Source organism: Oryctolagus cuniculus, chromosome 7, assembly GCF_964237555.1.
Source record: "Oryctolagus cuniculus chromosome 7, mOryCun1.1, whole genome shotgun sequence".
Taxonomy (NCBI): domain Eukaryota; kingdom Metazoa; phylum Chordata; class Mammalia; order Lagomorpha; family Leporidae; genus Oryctolagus; species Oryctolagus cuniculus.
In genome coordinates, this window is record NC_091438.1 from 71,753,209 (window position 1) to 71,768,404 (window position 15,196).

The 15,196-nt window shown below is 40.1% G+C and overlaps 1 protein-coding gene across 4 annotated transcripts in view; it reads right to left on the reverse strand.

Annotated features, from left to right (window-relative positions):
- SNX7 (sorting nexin 7) overlaps window positions 1–15,196 on the reverse strand; it is a 110,979-nt gene that overhangs the window by 50,035 nt on the left and 45,748 nt on the right. For all 4 annotated transcript variants that reach the window (XM_070077998.1, XM_070077997.1, XM_002715843.5 and 1 more), the window contains exon 7: window positions 14,121–14,207. In XM_070077998.1, coding sequence (XP_069934099.1) covers window positions 14,121–14,207 — 87 coding nt within the window. The remainder of the gene's footprint in view (window positions 1–14,120; window positions 14,208–15,196) is intronic.

Consider the following 15,196-nt stretch of genomic DNA (forward strand, 5'->3'; position numbering starts at 1 on the left):
AGCCAGTCTGGCACACAGATGTTACTGCACAACCAGCCTCTAATTGATTAATCTTAAGTATCTGAAGCAGGTTGATAAGGACTCTGCAACATGACTGGCCTGTAATATTCAAAGGTGTGATGGTCATAAAAGTCAAGGAAAGAGGAAGGAAGTGATCCAGACTGGAGGCGCCATCTACTACATGTTGCCAAGACCTTTATAAAACACTAGCGGAACTTGAGTGGCATATGACTATTATAGAAAAGGGATGGTGCAAGGGTCGCATTAATACCAATGACTGCATCATGGCTCTGTAGGAGAATGTTGTTTGTAAGCAACACACAGTTCAGGACTTAGAAGGTTTACAACCTACTCTCTAGTGGCTCAAAGGGAAAGGTTTTTACAACTTTTGTGTAAGCTGGTCACTTTGAGATAAAAAAAAAAGCAATCAAAAGCACATATCAGATTATAATTGTTTACTACTTAAAACTTCAGGAACACTCCCTTGAAATCAGAACAAACTCAAAGTCTCCACATTCTTTTCAACTTGCCTTCAGACCTTGTGCCTTGGCCCTGACCCTTCCGTCTCACATTCAAGTTCCGAGGGACGAACTGGGCTTCCAGGCATGCTGAGCTCACTGTCATTTGAGGCAGTCACGGATGCTCTGTATTCTTGTTCAAGTATTCGGCTCTCCTTTCAACGTCACTTCCTGGAAAGGACTTCTCTGATCACTTGAGCTATATTTTTCCTCAATGCTCCACCCTGTTCTTGACTATGTTGCCTTGTTTCATTTGCTTCATGGTACAAGTCATGATCTTAAGAGATGGTATTCTTTTAGCACTTTCCACTGACTTTTGGCCTCCTTCTGCTACTGTGAGCTCCCTGGGAACAGGGCTCTGCCAGTCTTGTTCATGGCAGCTTCTGTTCCACCTGGTACCCAGGTACTGAAGGAGCTTGTCTGTCTCTTTAGGCTTCAATTTCCTCATCTACAAAAATGGGAATAAACTGCTATCTACCTCATAGGATGAAACTCGCAAGTGTTTATCATCATGGCATATGATACATAACTCTAGATGTTAAAAGTGTTTACCGAAGGAAAGCAATGCTTTGTATCTAGAACCTCTTAAAAAGCTGAATTATTAGGGCATTTTCAGCTCACTACATTGGCTTCCCGTTGACTACAATTCAGTAGAGAAGGAAAATTTACTCTCAAAGCCTAGGAATACAATAAATCAAAATGTACTTAATTTAGTGATATCCTACTGAGAGAGAAGAAAAACTACCCATTCTACTATTTATGAAAATAGAATTTTTTACTTTTAGTGCTATTTAAACATTCATACTTTAAATGATATGCTTTATGATATATTTTGTATTCTCTAATATTTTAAGCTTTCATACTATAACTTACCAAAATTTTGACTATCACAAGTTCTAGATTTATAAATATTAATTCATCTTCCCCAAACTTTCTTTAAAGTAAGCATTATTTCTGCATGTTCAGGGCTGGAGAATAATTAATGTCTGATTAAGGTCACAAGCACAGTAAACGTGAATCAAAGCCCTCTCCAGGCTTCTGACTCCCAGTGTGTTATTGCTCTGAGCATAATCAAATATTTATTGAGTGCCCAGGCAGGGCTGGGAGTGAAAGAGATATGCAAGACAGACCCTGAGGACACATTTCTTATTAACAAAAAGTCTAAATTAAAAAGAAATCCAATCTATTTTGAGTTTCTGCACAGGATTGCTGTTTAAACTATTATATCTATAGCAGGCCCACCCCGCAAACCAAACCACAAATCCAGGAGACACCATACATAGAATTTCTTAAAAGTCCTGAAACAAAATGACTGGAATTTTAAATTTCTGCTTTGATTCATCCATCTATTACGCTTTTGTTGTTGCAGTAAAAACAGTGAAGAAAAAAATGTTTCAAGTGTTGCTGGAGAAAGACACAGACTTATAATCTTTCTTTAGAAAATCAGCTATAAAAGGCCACACTGCCTTCTCTATTTCCAGTGCCCACTGCCTTCCCCCTGCTTTCAGTCCCGCCCACCAGTTACATACAGGCCTTATTCATCCAAGACATAAATCTGCACGTTCTTTGTTCAAATTAGGAACTTTAATATGCGGCTAGTTTCATCGGTAACCCTTTAAAAGTAGTACAATTTTTATCTTCAGACTTGTTTTCTGAGTACCATCACATGACTCCTTCAGTTCTCAGGTTTGTGTTTACAACAGGCATGCCAGTGTGTGTGGATTCCTAAAGAAGCAAGTAAAGTACATTGTTTTGTTTACAAATATGTTGTAAACAATGTGTTCATCTTTCAGTGATTTGGAATAATTTACTTCCAGTTCTTATTAATGTGTTTTTCACTTGTTCCATATTAGATGCAACAAGACTTCAAAAGTGTACTGTATGACTAGCTTAAAGATAGCAGATGATAGAGACATTCGTACAAAGAGAAAAAAAGGAATGAGGAAAAATAAAGTGAAACTAGGGCTGAGGTTGACCCAAAAACACACACACTTTCCAGATAGGAGCAGATCAGAATTGGGACTCTCATTAGTCTAGTAACTAGAAGAAACAATAGGAGGATCAGGCATAACCCCAAGACGTGCAGGAGCTGAAAACATCGGCTTCTCTAAGGACCAAGTCCTCTCAGAGGAAACATGTGAAGTACTCAGTGTTACTGACGTGCATCATAAACGGATTCGTGTTTCTCTTGAAAATGGCTTGCATCATACAACAATGATACAACACCGGGTAGAGCTTAGTTCAATAATTCAATGGGAGGGGCAGGCATGTGTCATGTGTCATGTGTCTCAGCAGGTAAGTTGCTGCTTGGAATGTCAGCGTCCCCTATGGGAGTGCCAGGTTTGAGTCCTGGCTCCCTTTCTGATCCTGCTGTGTGCTAATGCACCTCCTGGGAGGCAACAAATGATGGCACAAGCACTTGAGTCCCTAACATTCACTTGGATGGAGTTTCAGACTCCTGGTTTGGCCTGGCCCAGACCTGGCTGTTATAGGCACCTAGAGAGTAAACTAACAGATGGAAGATTTCTCCCTGTCCATTTGTCTCCCTCCCTGTCTTTCAAATAAAATGAAAATAAATAAAAATTAAAAAAAAAACATAGGAATCCAAAACACAACTTTCTTATAGTTGCATAAATTCAGATACATTTAAAAAATCTATTTAATTGTCTATTTGGGACAAGTGAAGAGTAGCAACTCTTGTTTTTTATTTTAATGATTTATTTTATTTATTTGAAAGGAAGAGTGAGTGAGAGAGAGAGGGAGGGGGTACAGAGAGAGAGGTCTTTCATCCTTGGTTCACTTTCCTACTGGCTGCATAGACCAGGGATGGGCCAGGCCAAAGCCAGGAGCCAGCAGCTTCTTCCTGATCTCCCACATGGAAGCAGGGCCCAAGCACTAAAGCCATATTCCACTGCTTTCCCAGGCACATTGGCAGGGCGCTGGATCAGTAGTGGAGCAGCCGGGAACCATGGCCCACGAGGGATTCTGGCATCAGAGGCAGCGGCTTTACCCACTATTTCACAGCACTGGCCCCAGGTAGCAACTCTTTAGCTCAAGCTCAATACTGCCTCATTATTTCTTTTTTTCTTCCTTCCTTTTTCTGTTCTTTCTTTTCTTTTCCTTTTAAGAATGGGAGGGTCTAAGAAGCAGGACTGCAGCTACCACTTTTTCCTAAATTTTGACCTGGAAGAATGATAGACCTGATACAAGTTGAGTATCTCTTATCTGAAATGTTCAGGATGAGGAGGGTTCCAGATTTTTCAGATTTTGGAATACTGCACATATATAACGAGGTAAGATATCTTGGGGATGGGACCCAAGTCTATACATGGAAATCCATTTATGTTTCATGTACATCATCTATCCATAGGCTGCACATAATTTTTTTATAATATTTTAGACAATTTTGTGCATGAAGCAAAGTTTCATAGTATGGAATTTTGCACTTGTGGCATCACATTAGCACTTAAAAAGTTTCAGATTTTGGGTAGGTCAGATTTCATAGATTAGTGATGTTCAACCATATATACTTTGAAGAAAGTTCTAATATTGTTTATAAAAATACAACCTAACCCTGGTTCTCACTAGACTGATGGCTTTAATATGCTCTTTTAACAACGCTCTAGGGAAGGTATTACACATAGTTTTTATAGTTGAGGAAACTAAAGCAACTTGCCCCAAAAGCCAAAGGCAGCATGCAGCTTCTCTGCCACACAGCGCTGTGATGTAAATTAGGTGCTCTGTGATCCAGACCCACACTTTACATGCTTTTTACTCTGCTTGGAAGTGCCAGGGCCACACAAATAAATGACACAGGGTAAAAGGGAATATGGTAAATTTTCTAGTAGAGACCCAAGGCTCAATAAATTCTTGTTCATAGGGTAGACACAGTCTTTTGCTGTTTAATCAAGTACTCACTATTATGCTTTACAAGTTATTTAAATAGGAGCATGTGGATTTTGTTCTCACTACCACTAAAGCCAATGAAGCCGAGATTGAGGGGCTTGCCAGAGACGAGAGCAACAGAGACAGCCTGGGCATTCCCTAGTACCGTCTCGTGGGAGAAGGCTTCTGTGGGCCCTCGTGAGTACCTGGGCACTCCGTCACCCTCCCACACGCCCTCTCAGCTGTCTGCACACCATTCCACAATGCTGCTGCACTGTGTGCAAGTGGCAGGCAAGCAGGGTTTTACTCAGAATCCATCCTCCACTCCCCTGGTCACTTTCTGAAAGAGCCCCAGTGTGTTCAGGTATCTGCATCTGCAGTTGCTTTGTGGCTGATCCAAGTCAGTCTTAATGGTCACATTCTGGATCATGACTTTTCAAAATTCTGGCCAACGAGATGTAAAAGTCCGCTGGATATCTTCTAGGATAAACTGAGAAGAGAATACATTCAAGGAAAAATCCTCCTTCCACTGGATACTCTCATGTTCTTCAGTGTTGTCTGAGCATGTGTGTGTGTGCACATGCCTGTGCATCTGTGTGTGACAGATATGCGAAGAGATAAAAAAGAGGCAGAGAGGAAAATAGATCACATTAGGAAATGAGGCATACACAAAAGAATAAATTATTTAAAAGGTCAGAAGAGAAAGGTGACCTAGCAAATATCACAGAAGAGGAGGATGCAAGCTCCACTCCCTGCCTGGAAAAGCACTCACCATGTCAATATTGTCATTTCTTTAAAGATTTCTAGAATTAGATGCCAGCATTGTGGCATAGTGGGTAAAGCCACCACCTTCATATGGGCACTGGTTCAGGTTCTAACTGCTCCACTTCTCATCCAACTCTCTGCTCATGGCTTGGGAAAGGCAGCAGAAGATGCCCCAAGTGTTTGGGTCCCTGCCACCCACATGGGAACCCCAGAGGAAGCTTCTAGCTCCTGGCTTTGGCTGGCTCAGCCCTGGGGACTATGGTCATCTATGGAACCAGCAGATGAAAAAGATCTCTCTCCCTCTTTCTCTCTCTCTCTTCCCTCTCTCTAATTCTGACTTCCAAATAAATAAATAAGTAATTTTTAAAAAGTAAAAAATTTCTAGAATTAGAGAGAAGGTAACCTTACTCTGTGCAGCACTCAGTACACTACCAAAATCATCTCAAAATTAATAAGGCTGGATAAAGTACTTGTTTCTACCCTGAATGTGGCTGTATGCAAATCTTGACTTTGTTGATCTTAACCAAAAATGCATTTTATTTCTTGCTCACACAAATATACTGTTAAATAACTGTGTCATTATGTCTAGACCCAATTTGTAGATTCTGCACACATACTGCTAAATGTTAAGTGTATTCATGTTTATTTATATCTGAATGTTGCTTTGAATGGAAAACTATAAGTCATCCACTCAAAAATAAAAATATGGATATGTAGTATTATTTGAACCACCTGTGAACTTCTTCATTTTATAGTTAAGCAGTGCAGTGAATAAGCATTTCAAAGGAAAACTTGACTCTGAAATCTTACAACAAAACTATAAAACTTACAAGTTCCTCCAAATATCTGAGTTTTCCTCATAAATTCAATTTACCTTCATCACAGCAGTTAGCAATTCTCACTTTCAAAAACAATATCTACTTCAGTGAACATCTCCTTTATTGGTGAACACACACAATGTTCATATTCCTTGGAATATTTTATTTTTCACATTTACGTTACTTATTCTGTAACAAATTGTTGTAGGTGCCCCATAAATGAAACAATGATTTAAAAAGTTGAATGACCTTAATTAGGTCTGTTTAGCTCATCATATTGGTCCATTATGCACAATGAGCCAAAGCTATATAAATTTCTTTCCTTCTGCTTATCAGCCACTTATTCAATTCTTCCATTATTGTTTATCTCTTAATGTCAGAATATACCAAGGCTCAGTTCTGAGACCTCTTTTCTTTATTCTCTCTCACCCTTTAATGATTTAAACCAATCCCACAGCTTTAAATGTTACCAATTTTCTAACAAATCCCCAATGCACACACACACACACACACATCCAGCTGGACCCCTCCCCCTACAATTCCATACTCAACATCTCCCTTGGGTATCTAACAGCACATCAACTGTACATGTCCAAACCTGATTTCCTCATCTACTATATTAATCTTGTTCTTTCCAATCTTAATTAATGCCAGTTATGATCTTCTAGATGCTCAGTACAACAACTTCAGAATACTCCAAGACTGCTTTTATTCTATCACAATCCAAGTGCTAGCTAACAGCCAACAGCTCTTCCTACAAACTAACTCAGCATCTGGCCTGTGAGTGACTTCCACCACGGCCCAAGCTGTTAGGTATCACTGAGATTTTAAGAACCACTCTTCGACTCTTGGCCGGCGCCGCGGCTCACTAGGCTAATCCTCCACCTTGCGGCGCCGACACACAGGGTTCTAGTCCCAGTTGGGACGCTGGATTCTGTCCCGGTTGCCCCTCTTCCAGGCCAGCTCTCTGCTATGGCCAGGGAGTGCAGTGGAGGATGGCCCAAGTACATGGGCCCTGCACCCCATGGGAGACCAGGAGAAGCACCTGGCTCCTGACTTCGGATCAGTGCAGTGCGGCCATTGGAGGGTGAACCAACGGCAAAAGGAAGACCTTTCTCTCTGTCTCTCTCTCTCACTGTCCACTCTGCCTGTCAAAAAAAAAAAAAAAAAAAAAAAAAAAAAAACACTCTTCGACTCTGGCATTTTTCCACCCGATGTACACACATTTATATCATGTTTTGCTTTTCCCAAGCCTAGAAATCATTTTACTACTTAAATCTGACTGTGCAACTCCTCTGCTCAACTTTTTCCCATCTCACTGAAACCATAACCTTATAAGAGCCTATGTGATCTAACCCCTGTTTTATCTCTCTGACTTTATATCCCACAATTCTTCTAGTCATCTGCTCCCTCCCAGCGGCAGCGGCCTTCTTGCTTTTCCTGGAATGTGTAGGCATAGTTTCTCTTTGCACTTGCTGTTCCTTTGCCTGAAAGGCTCTTCTCCCTGGTTATCATAAGATATAAGCATCACCTTCTTGGTGAGAACTTCCCTGATTTCTAATTTTAAATTACACCATCCCCAACACTCCCTCTCCTCCACATGTACCAATATATACTACAAAATATAATTTTTGTTTGCTTATTATTGTTTTCTCCTGCTCACTGGAATGCAAGCCTCATATGGATCTGCTCTGCTGACCATTGTCCCCAGTGTTTGTCACACTGATTTTCACATAATAGGCACTCAGTAAAATGTGTTGAGAAGTTTTTGTTCAATACCTCTACCTGAGATGCCATCTTATCTTGATATAAAGTTGCACATCAATTTCTTCTTTTGTATTCATTGCTCAGTTTTGAAAGCCCTTATCTGTCTCCCTTACAAACTAGAAATGTGAGGGTCATCACTAATAACATAACTTCGGCTGCCCCTCATTCTTTCAGTGAAATCTGAGTCTATCTTCTCCCTGCCTCTCTAAAATTAGCTCCCCTCTGCAATCTACTGCCTCCTCCACAGTTCAAGCTCTCAGGGATGCATGCAGCCCATAGGAGAAAGTCCATATCCCCTAATCGACAAACGCCAAAGAGGCCCCCTTCACTCCAACTGTGCAGCCCACTTCTAAGCCACATTCTCTCTTCTCCATATGAAAATCTTGATTCCTCAATATAACAGGCTTTTCCAGCTTCCACCACTTTTTATAACATTCATTCTACCTATAACATTCCCTGTGCTCTTCAAAGAGCAATTTCTCACAGGCCCTATTTCAAACATTACTTTCATACCGTCATCAAAATCATAGCAGCTAACAACCACCGAGTGCCTAATAGGATCCAAGCAATTTACTTGCATTGCATCATTTAATCCCTAAACAAGGCTATCACAAAGGCACTAATAATTTTCTCAGATTATACATGATAAAATGAGGCTAAAAAGAGTGGGGACACACGTCCTAACCACAGAATTAACAAGGAGATGAGCTAGGATTTGATCCTAGGACTCTGTAACAACAAAGCCAGAATACAGGCAGAACTCTAATTTCCTTTTAGAAATGCCACCTGCCTTCACTAGGCCAGCTCTCCTCCCAGGCCAGCTAGGTAATGGAAGTCAACAAGGTGTCTTCCCTAAGGAGGTTCACACCTCCTTTGTGACGTCTCTTCTGGTAACCCATGTGAAGGTAGATAGATCTGGGCCTCATACCTGGCCAGGTGTTAAAGCCCACCTGATTATTACCAAGTTGCCTCTCAATGGGAAAGCTCATTTGTGGTTTAGACAGGACCTTTCTTAGGTCCTCTAATAATAACTGTCCTTTGTTGTAGGCCCTGTGAGTTTAATCTGCTTGTTATAATTGTTTTCTCCGGAGTTGAAACAGTGAAATTCTAGATGGCCATGCACAAGAAACCTCAGATGGAAGCAGTTTCTGCAAGCTGGCACTGACTCACCCTTGAGAAGCCACCTGCTGGAACCCTGTCTGGACTGCCATTCCCAACAATGCCCCTTTTCAGCATGAAGCAGCCAGAGTGCTCATTGCCCAGTTCCCCTAACAGAAGTTAGGGTCCATTCTTCTGTGGGGGAGGGGGACCCGGAATGTGAGGAATCAGATGGGTTAATAGGAACTCAGGGTGGTCCCATTGGAAATCTGGGATGCAGAGTTCTAGCTTTCTCCAAGGGTTATTTTAGCAATGTCCAAAGTACCTGCCTGCCCAAGCCTTGAAAGCTTCTGGTCCTATCATGAGAATAGCAAGGGAGGGGTGATTCCTTCTGAGCTCCCAGTTTATTATAAAGTAAATCAGGTATCACACCCTTCTGATGGCTCTTTTTGTTTTATCTTGAGCAAGGCAGACAGGATAAAGGATTGCAAATCAGGTCTTTTGGTGGGTTTTGTCCCTGCCTTGTAACTGAATGTCAAGCTGATAAGATTTTTTATTCCACAAAATTGAGCTTAAAAATCCCAGTACCACAGCTCTCCTGGGGATTTTTTCCTCTCTTGGAGCCCCCCCCCCCCCTCCATGCTGGTCTGGCTGGAGGTCTATGACTCTTATAAATCTTGCTTATAAATCTTAAAAAAAAAAAAAAAAAAAAAGAAGAAGAGAAAAGAAAAGGAGAGAAAAAAAAAGCCCAAATGACTCTATGTGAACAGCTGAATTGACCTTGCAATGAGTATACTGAATGTCTTTGGTAAGTTTAGGTCATTTTTGACACCATTAATTTTATTGTGGTCAGATGAGAACTACAAACTACAAACCACAAACGCTAAGAAGCAGCCACTTTACAGCTACCCAGGCAATAAATCAAGGCACTCACTATCAAATTTTACTTTAGTTTGTAGAAAAACACATAGCTTTTGTGGGCATATTTGTGTGATAAGAAAAAGTAATCATAATATCATCATTGATCATTTACAGAATTGTAGGCAAGGTAAAAAGACTTTAACTTTGTATTTTCATGCCAGAGTCTACATAAAGTTAACCTGATATACTGATCATGATTTCTGGAATGTTACATCACAGCTACCTTTCTACTCAATTATAATAATGCCCCACCCCCTCCTTGCCCTTAGCACAACTTCATTTTACTGACCTTTTCATTATGAGCTGCTTTGCTGGGTTTGCACACAGCATCCCACCCAAAGGTGACTTTGATGATGCCTCTGAAGGAAGCCCCCATAGGCTTCCAAGGGTATCTCCAAAGTGGCCCTGCCTGAGTTGCCAGGGTAAACAACCAGGCAAATTGCTCTATTCAGTTCTCTGCCAGTGTCACCATGGTGACTGCAAAGGACTGCTCCTTAGAAGGACCCCACAAGGGCGCGTTTCCATGGTGACCCCATCCTGCAAATTTCTAAGCAACTTCCCTTCAGTTGTTCTGTGACCAATCACAGCAGGTTCATTTTCAGAGTAACTCTGGAAGGTTTTTTCCAAAGATAACCATCAAAACAGAAGAGAAGGTATATAAACAAATGAACCATTTGAAATTGTAAATGGTAACATTCACAAGTCATTAAACCAGTTCCTATAAATTTCAGGGAAGATCTGTTTTGATAGGTAATGAAAATTAAGTATAACACCTCTGTTAAATATATCTGTTTCAAATCTTAATTAAAAGTATCTTAAAGAATACAATGCAAATAAAACTTCAAAGTTTCCCAATCTTACAAAGTAACAGCTATATGGGTATTAAATGTCATGGAAATGACACATGTACAAAATTAAATCATATGGATTGATCGTTGAGTTATAATGAAACAGCAAGGAAACTTTTAAGGCCGAAAGTCAAAATATTTGTAAGCCAAATGAAAAATGACTTTTTTTTTATTTTATTTTGTTTTCAGTTGAGTTGGAAAATTTTCACCATATTTGGACCCAAGCTATATTTTCCTTGTGCTTTTCTGGTTGAAATATCTCAACTAATCTTCCTTTCATGTTAAAATATGAACATAGGCCATTATGAAGTTCCTTGCTTTCTAAGTATTTGTTGTTATTCTCATGAAACATTAAAATGCTCTACTTTTTCTAATATTTCACTGAGCAGATTTTGTCTAACCACTAATTTTAATGTCTTTAAAATTATTTAACAAATATAAAACAATTTCTAAACATCAAAACATGCAATTTCTGTACATGTGCCCAACCTTTTATGTTTCTTTGAGTAGACTCTGTAAAAAATGAATGTGTGTGTGTGTTTCCTGGTAGACAAATGGAAAACATTAACCTTGGAGTCTTTCTTTTCTCCTCCTCTTGAAATGTAAGTAGCAATTATTACCCCACGTGCAGTAGTTTTAATAGTTATACTCTGTGTTACTCATTCTCACAAATGCCTTTCTCCTACCATGTCCACAACTGCCCACCTGCTCCCACTTCTATTCCACCATGATTCCAGCATTTCAGTGTGAAAAACATATGTAATCAAGAAACGTGAGAGTAAGTCACAGTCACTTTTCAGTGACATCTCACTTTTTTGCACAACATAAGATTTTTTTTTTTTTTGACAGGCAGAGTGGACAGTGAGAGAGAGAGAGAGAGAGAGAAAGGTCTTCCTTTGCCGTTGGTTCACCCTCCAATGGCTGCTGCAGCCAGCGCGCTGCGCTGATCCGAAGGCAGGAGCCAGGTGCTTCTCCTGGTCTCCCATGGGGTGCAGGGCCCAAGCACTTGGGCCATCCTCCACTGCACTCCCTGGCCACAGCAGAGAGCTGGCCTGGAAGAGGGGCAACCGGGACAGAATCCGGTGCCCCGACAGGGACTAGAACCTGGTGTGCCTGATTAGCCTATTGAGCCGCGGCGCCAGCCGCAACATATGATTTTGAAGAGAGTTCTTGCTTCAAAGCCTTTTATAGCTTCCATGAATCAAAACAGTCACCACATTTTTCCTCCTGACCCCTCCCCTTCCTTCCCACCCTTCATTTCTTTTGCTAAATATGTATTGAGTGACTACTATGTGCCAGTAGCATTCAGGGTGCTGGGAAGTCTATAGTGAACAAATGAAAAAGCCCAACCCTTAAGGTATTTAGATTGTGGAGAAGAAAATACAAAGAACATTAATTAGAAATCACAGGTACTGTAATAAAGTGATGAAAGCAATGGAGAAAATTAAAGCAGGGAATTGGGATGCGGAGTCCCTGGCTAATTGAAGGTAGGAATAGCTATAACACAGAGTTACAGCGGGGTCTGGAGGTCTCCCTACTCACCTGCTATAAGTGTACCCAATACTACACTCAGTACTCATCTAAATCCTTGTAAGAGAAATTAAGAATGTTCATTGCAGCACAATTCACAATAGCTAATATATGGAATCAACCCAGATGACAACCAGCTGTTGACTGGATAAAGAAATTATGGTAGATACACACCAAGGAGTATTACTCAGCTATAAAAAGAGAGAGAGAGACAGAGAGAGAGAGAGAAATGAAAAAGAAATCCTGTCTTTTGCAATAAGATGGATGCAACTGGAAACTATTATACTTACTGAAATAAGTCAGTCCCAAAAAGACACATATCATCTGTTTTCCCTGATCCAAGGTAACTAATAGAGTACCTGAAATGTAATGTATTGGTGTGAAATGGACATTTTGAGATTTGATGATTGTTTACAGCCCTTGTCTCTTCCACAGAGGAACAATTTTTTTTCCTCTCCATACTATTTGTTGAACTATTTTACTTAGTGTAGGTTGACTATATGATCATTGAGTAAACTGAAAACAGATCTTTGCTAAAATTAAGAGTGGGAATGTGAGAGGGAGGAGGAGGAGGAAGGGTGGGAGCATGGGCAGGAGGCAGGCCAGCAGGGAATGTCACTATGCTCCTAAATCTGTATATACGAAATATGTGAAACTTGCATAACTTAAAATAAATTAAAAAAACATAAAAAAGAGAATGTATCTTTCACAGAGCTCTCAACAGAAAGCAACTAAAGAATAGCCCATTTTCCCCCTCCTGCTCTTGCTCTCTGAGAGGCAGCATGGTCTTAGGTAGGCAAGAGATCTCCAATTCCACTTCTGTGTTTCAACAACTGTACAGACCTGGGCAAATTATTCCACACTCAAGTCTCTTCCTTAATTTCAAAATGAGAATCATAATCCTGATGATAATATTAGTTTGAAAATATGCAAGGACAATGAAAGAGAAACACCAAAATACGGTGGCAAAATAATATGTCTGGAATTTGCTTTAGAATACTTCAGCAAAACAAAAAAAAATAGGAAAAGAGATAAATGAAACAAGTTACACATGATGTTGAGAATTAAAGCCCATTGATGGGCATCTAACAGCTCAATAGATAATAATACCTGTTTTAATGTTTGAAAATTTCCAGGGGCCAGCATTGTGGTATAGTGGGGTAAAGCCACCACCTGCAGTGCAGGACATCCCATATGGGCACCAGTTCAACTCCTGGCTTCTCCACTTCTGATCCAGCTCTCTGCTGTGGCCTGGGAAAGCAGTGGAAGATGGCCCAAATCCTTGGGCCCCTGCACCCGTGTGGGAGACCCGGAAGAAGCTCCTGGCTCCTGGCTTTGGATCGGCGCCACTTCAGCTGTTGCAGCCAACTGGGGAGTGAACCAGCAGATGGAAGACCTCTCTCTCCCTCTCTCTCTCTCTCTGCTTTTTCTTCTGTCTCTGTATAACTCTGACTTTCAAGTAAATAAATAAATTTTTTTAAAAAAGTTCCATAACAAACTATTTTAAGGAAGAGATTAAAGTTAGAAACAAGGATAATTCTTCTGTGAAGATTTTTACAATAACCAGAAAAAAAGTGTATAGGACAATTAACTTGTTTTGTATAAAAATTCTACATTTTATATAAAACTAGCAAAAAATATCTCTATTTACTGAGTACTTACTAATCCAGAACAATGCTGGGTATTTTTCATATCTTCTTGTAGCACATGGTGTCCTTGTTAGTAAGCTCATACTTGCCTTCCAACATGAGACAATATATGTCAGGAAGGCACAAACACATCACTACATCACTGCTAAGTTTGTAGACACCTATTGTTCTGGTTTAAGATTTTTGGAAGAAATTTTATTATCACTTACTGATTGCTTAGAAACAATCATTTTCTTAGAAACGATCATTTAATGAAGCGCTACATAGTTAAAGTTTTTGAATGAATTCTATATGATTATATCAAGAAACTTAATCACTTACCAGATCAGTATCTGCCTTTTTATAGGCCAAAGCCTCAACTTTGGAGTCCAGTTCTGCTTGTATTTGGTCTCTTCTTTTCATAACACCCTTCATATTAAAACAAAATAATAAAATAGGCCACTTAGTTTTAGTAATCTTTCATCTAACAGAAATATACAATCCCAAGTATCAATAGTTTCTGCTCCCAACCAGTCATTTAGAAATATAACGCATTTCAATAGTTCTGTTTTTAATTTCTAAAAGCTAAATTAAGAGCACATATTTAAGAGAAGTTTTTTCATAAATCTTTTATGAGTTTTCCCAATGCACAATTTTTAGTTTAAGCAATATATCTGTACAACATTTGATGGAGTCTTCTTCAAACAGAACAAAGCACTTCAACACAAAAGTCAGAGAGAACACTGAAAGCCAGGAAACTGTGCACGAGCTACAGGGGGAGCCAAAGGGGCCACTCACCTGGACATACCTACTATAAGTGGGAGCCTCTCCTCTGTCTCCAAAGAGGCACGTAACGCAACAGGCAATTACAGTGGGGCATCAGCAAACTGATGTGCACACTCACAGCGGAGCGTTTTCCCTCAGCAAAATATGTGTAATTATTCATCAGGGAGCCACGCTTCTGATGAGACACCCTAGCCTCTTCTCTGACTGACAGGAACTCCGTCTTGCTTTTTCAAAAATCAGTTTCGTATTTCAGTGTTCTTAAACTGAAAACACCCTCAAGAAACAATCCGAAGGAAGAATCCATCCACATCTTTAAGTTTTTCCCAATCTTTTACCATATATTTCCATGGGTTACTCTTATTTCTTGAGACCAACAAGTTAGGTTTCACAGACAAAAAGGCCCATTTTCTTTGTGCTCTTCTCTTACCGGTTTTCACAATATTAATTAAATAAGGAAATTCCAATGAATGCAAAAGAAAAAATAAAACTGACTCTGGGTAAACAAACAACCGAATCTGCAAGAGAGGAAGAGCAAGACATAGAAGAGAAGAGCCTTAAAGAGGTCGTCTCCTGGATGCTTCAGAGAACAAGGGATGAACTGACCATAATCAGCTACCGGCAGGCCACATGGA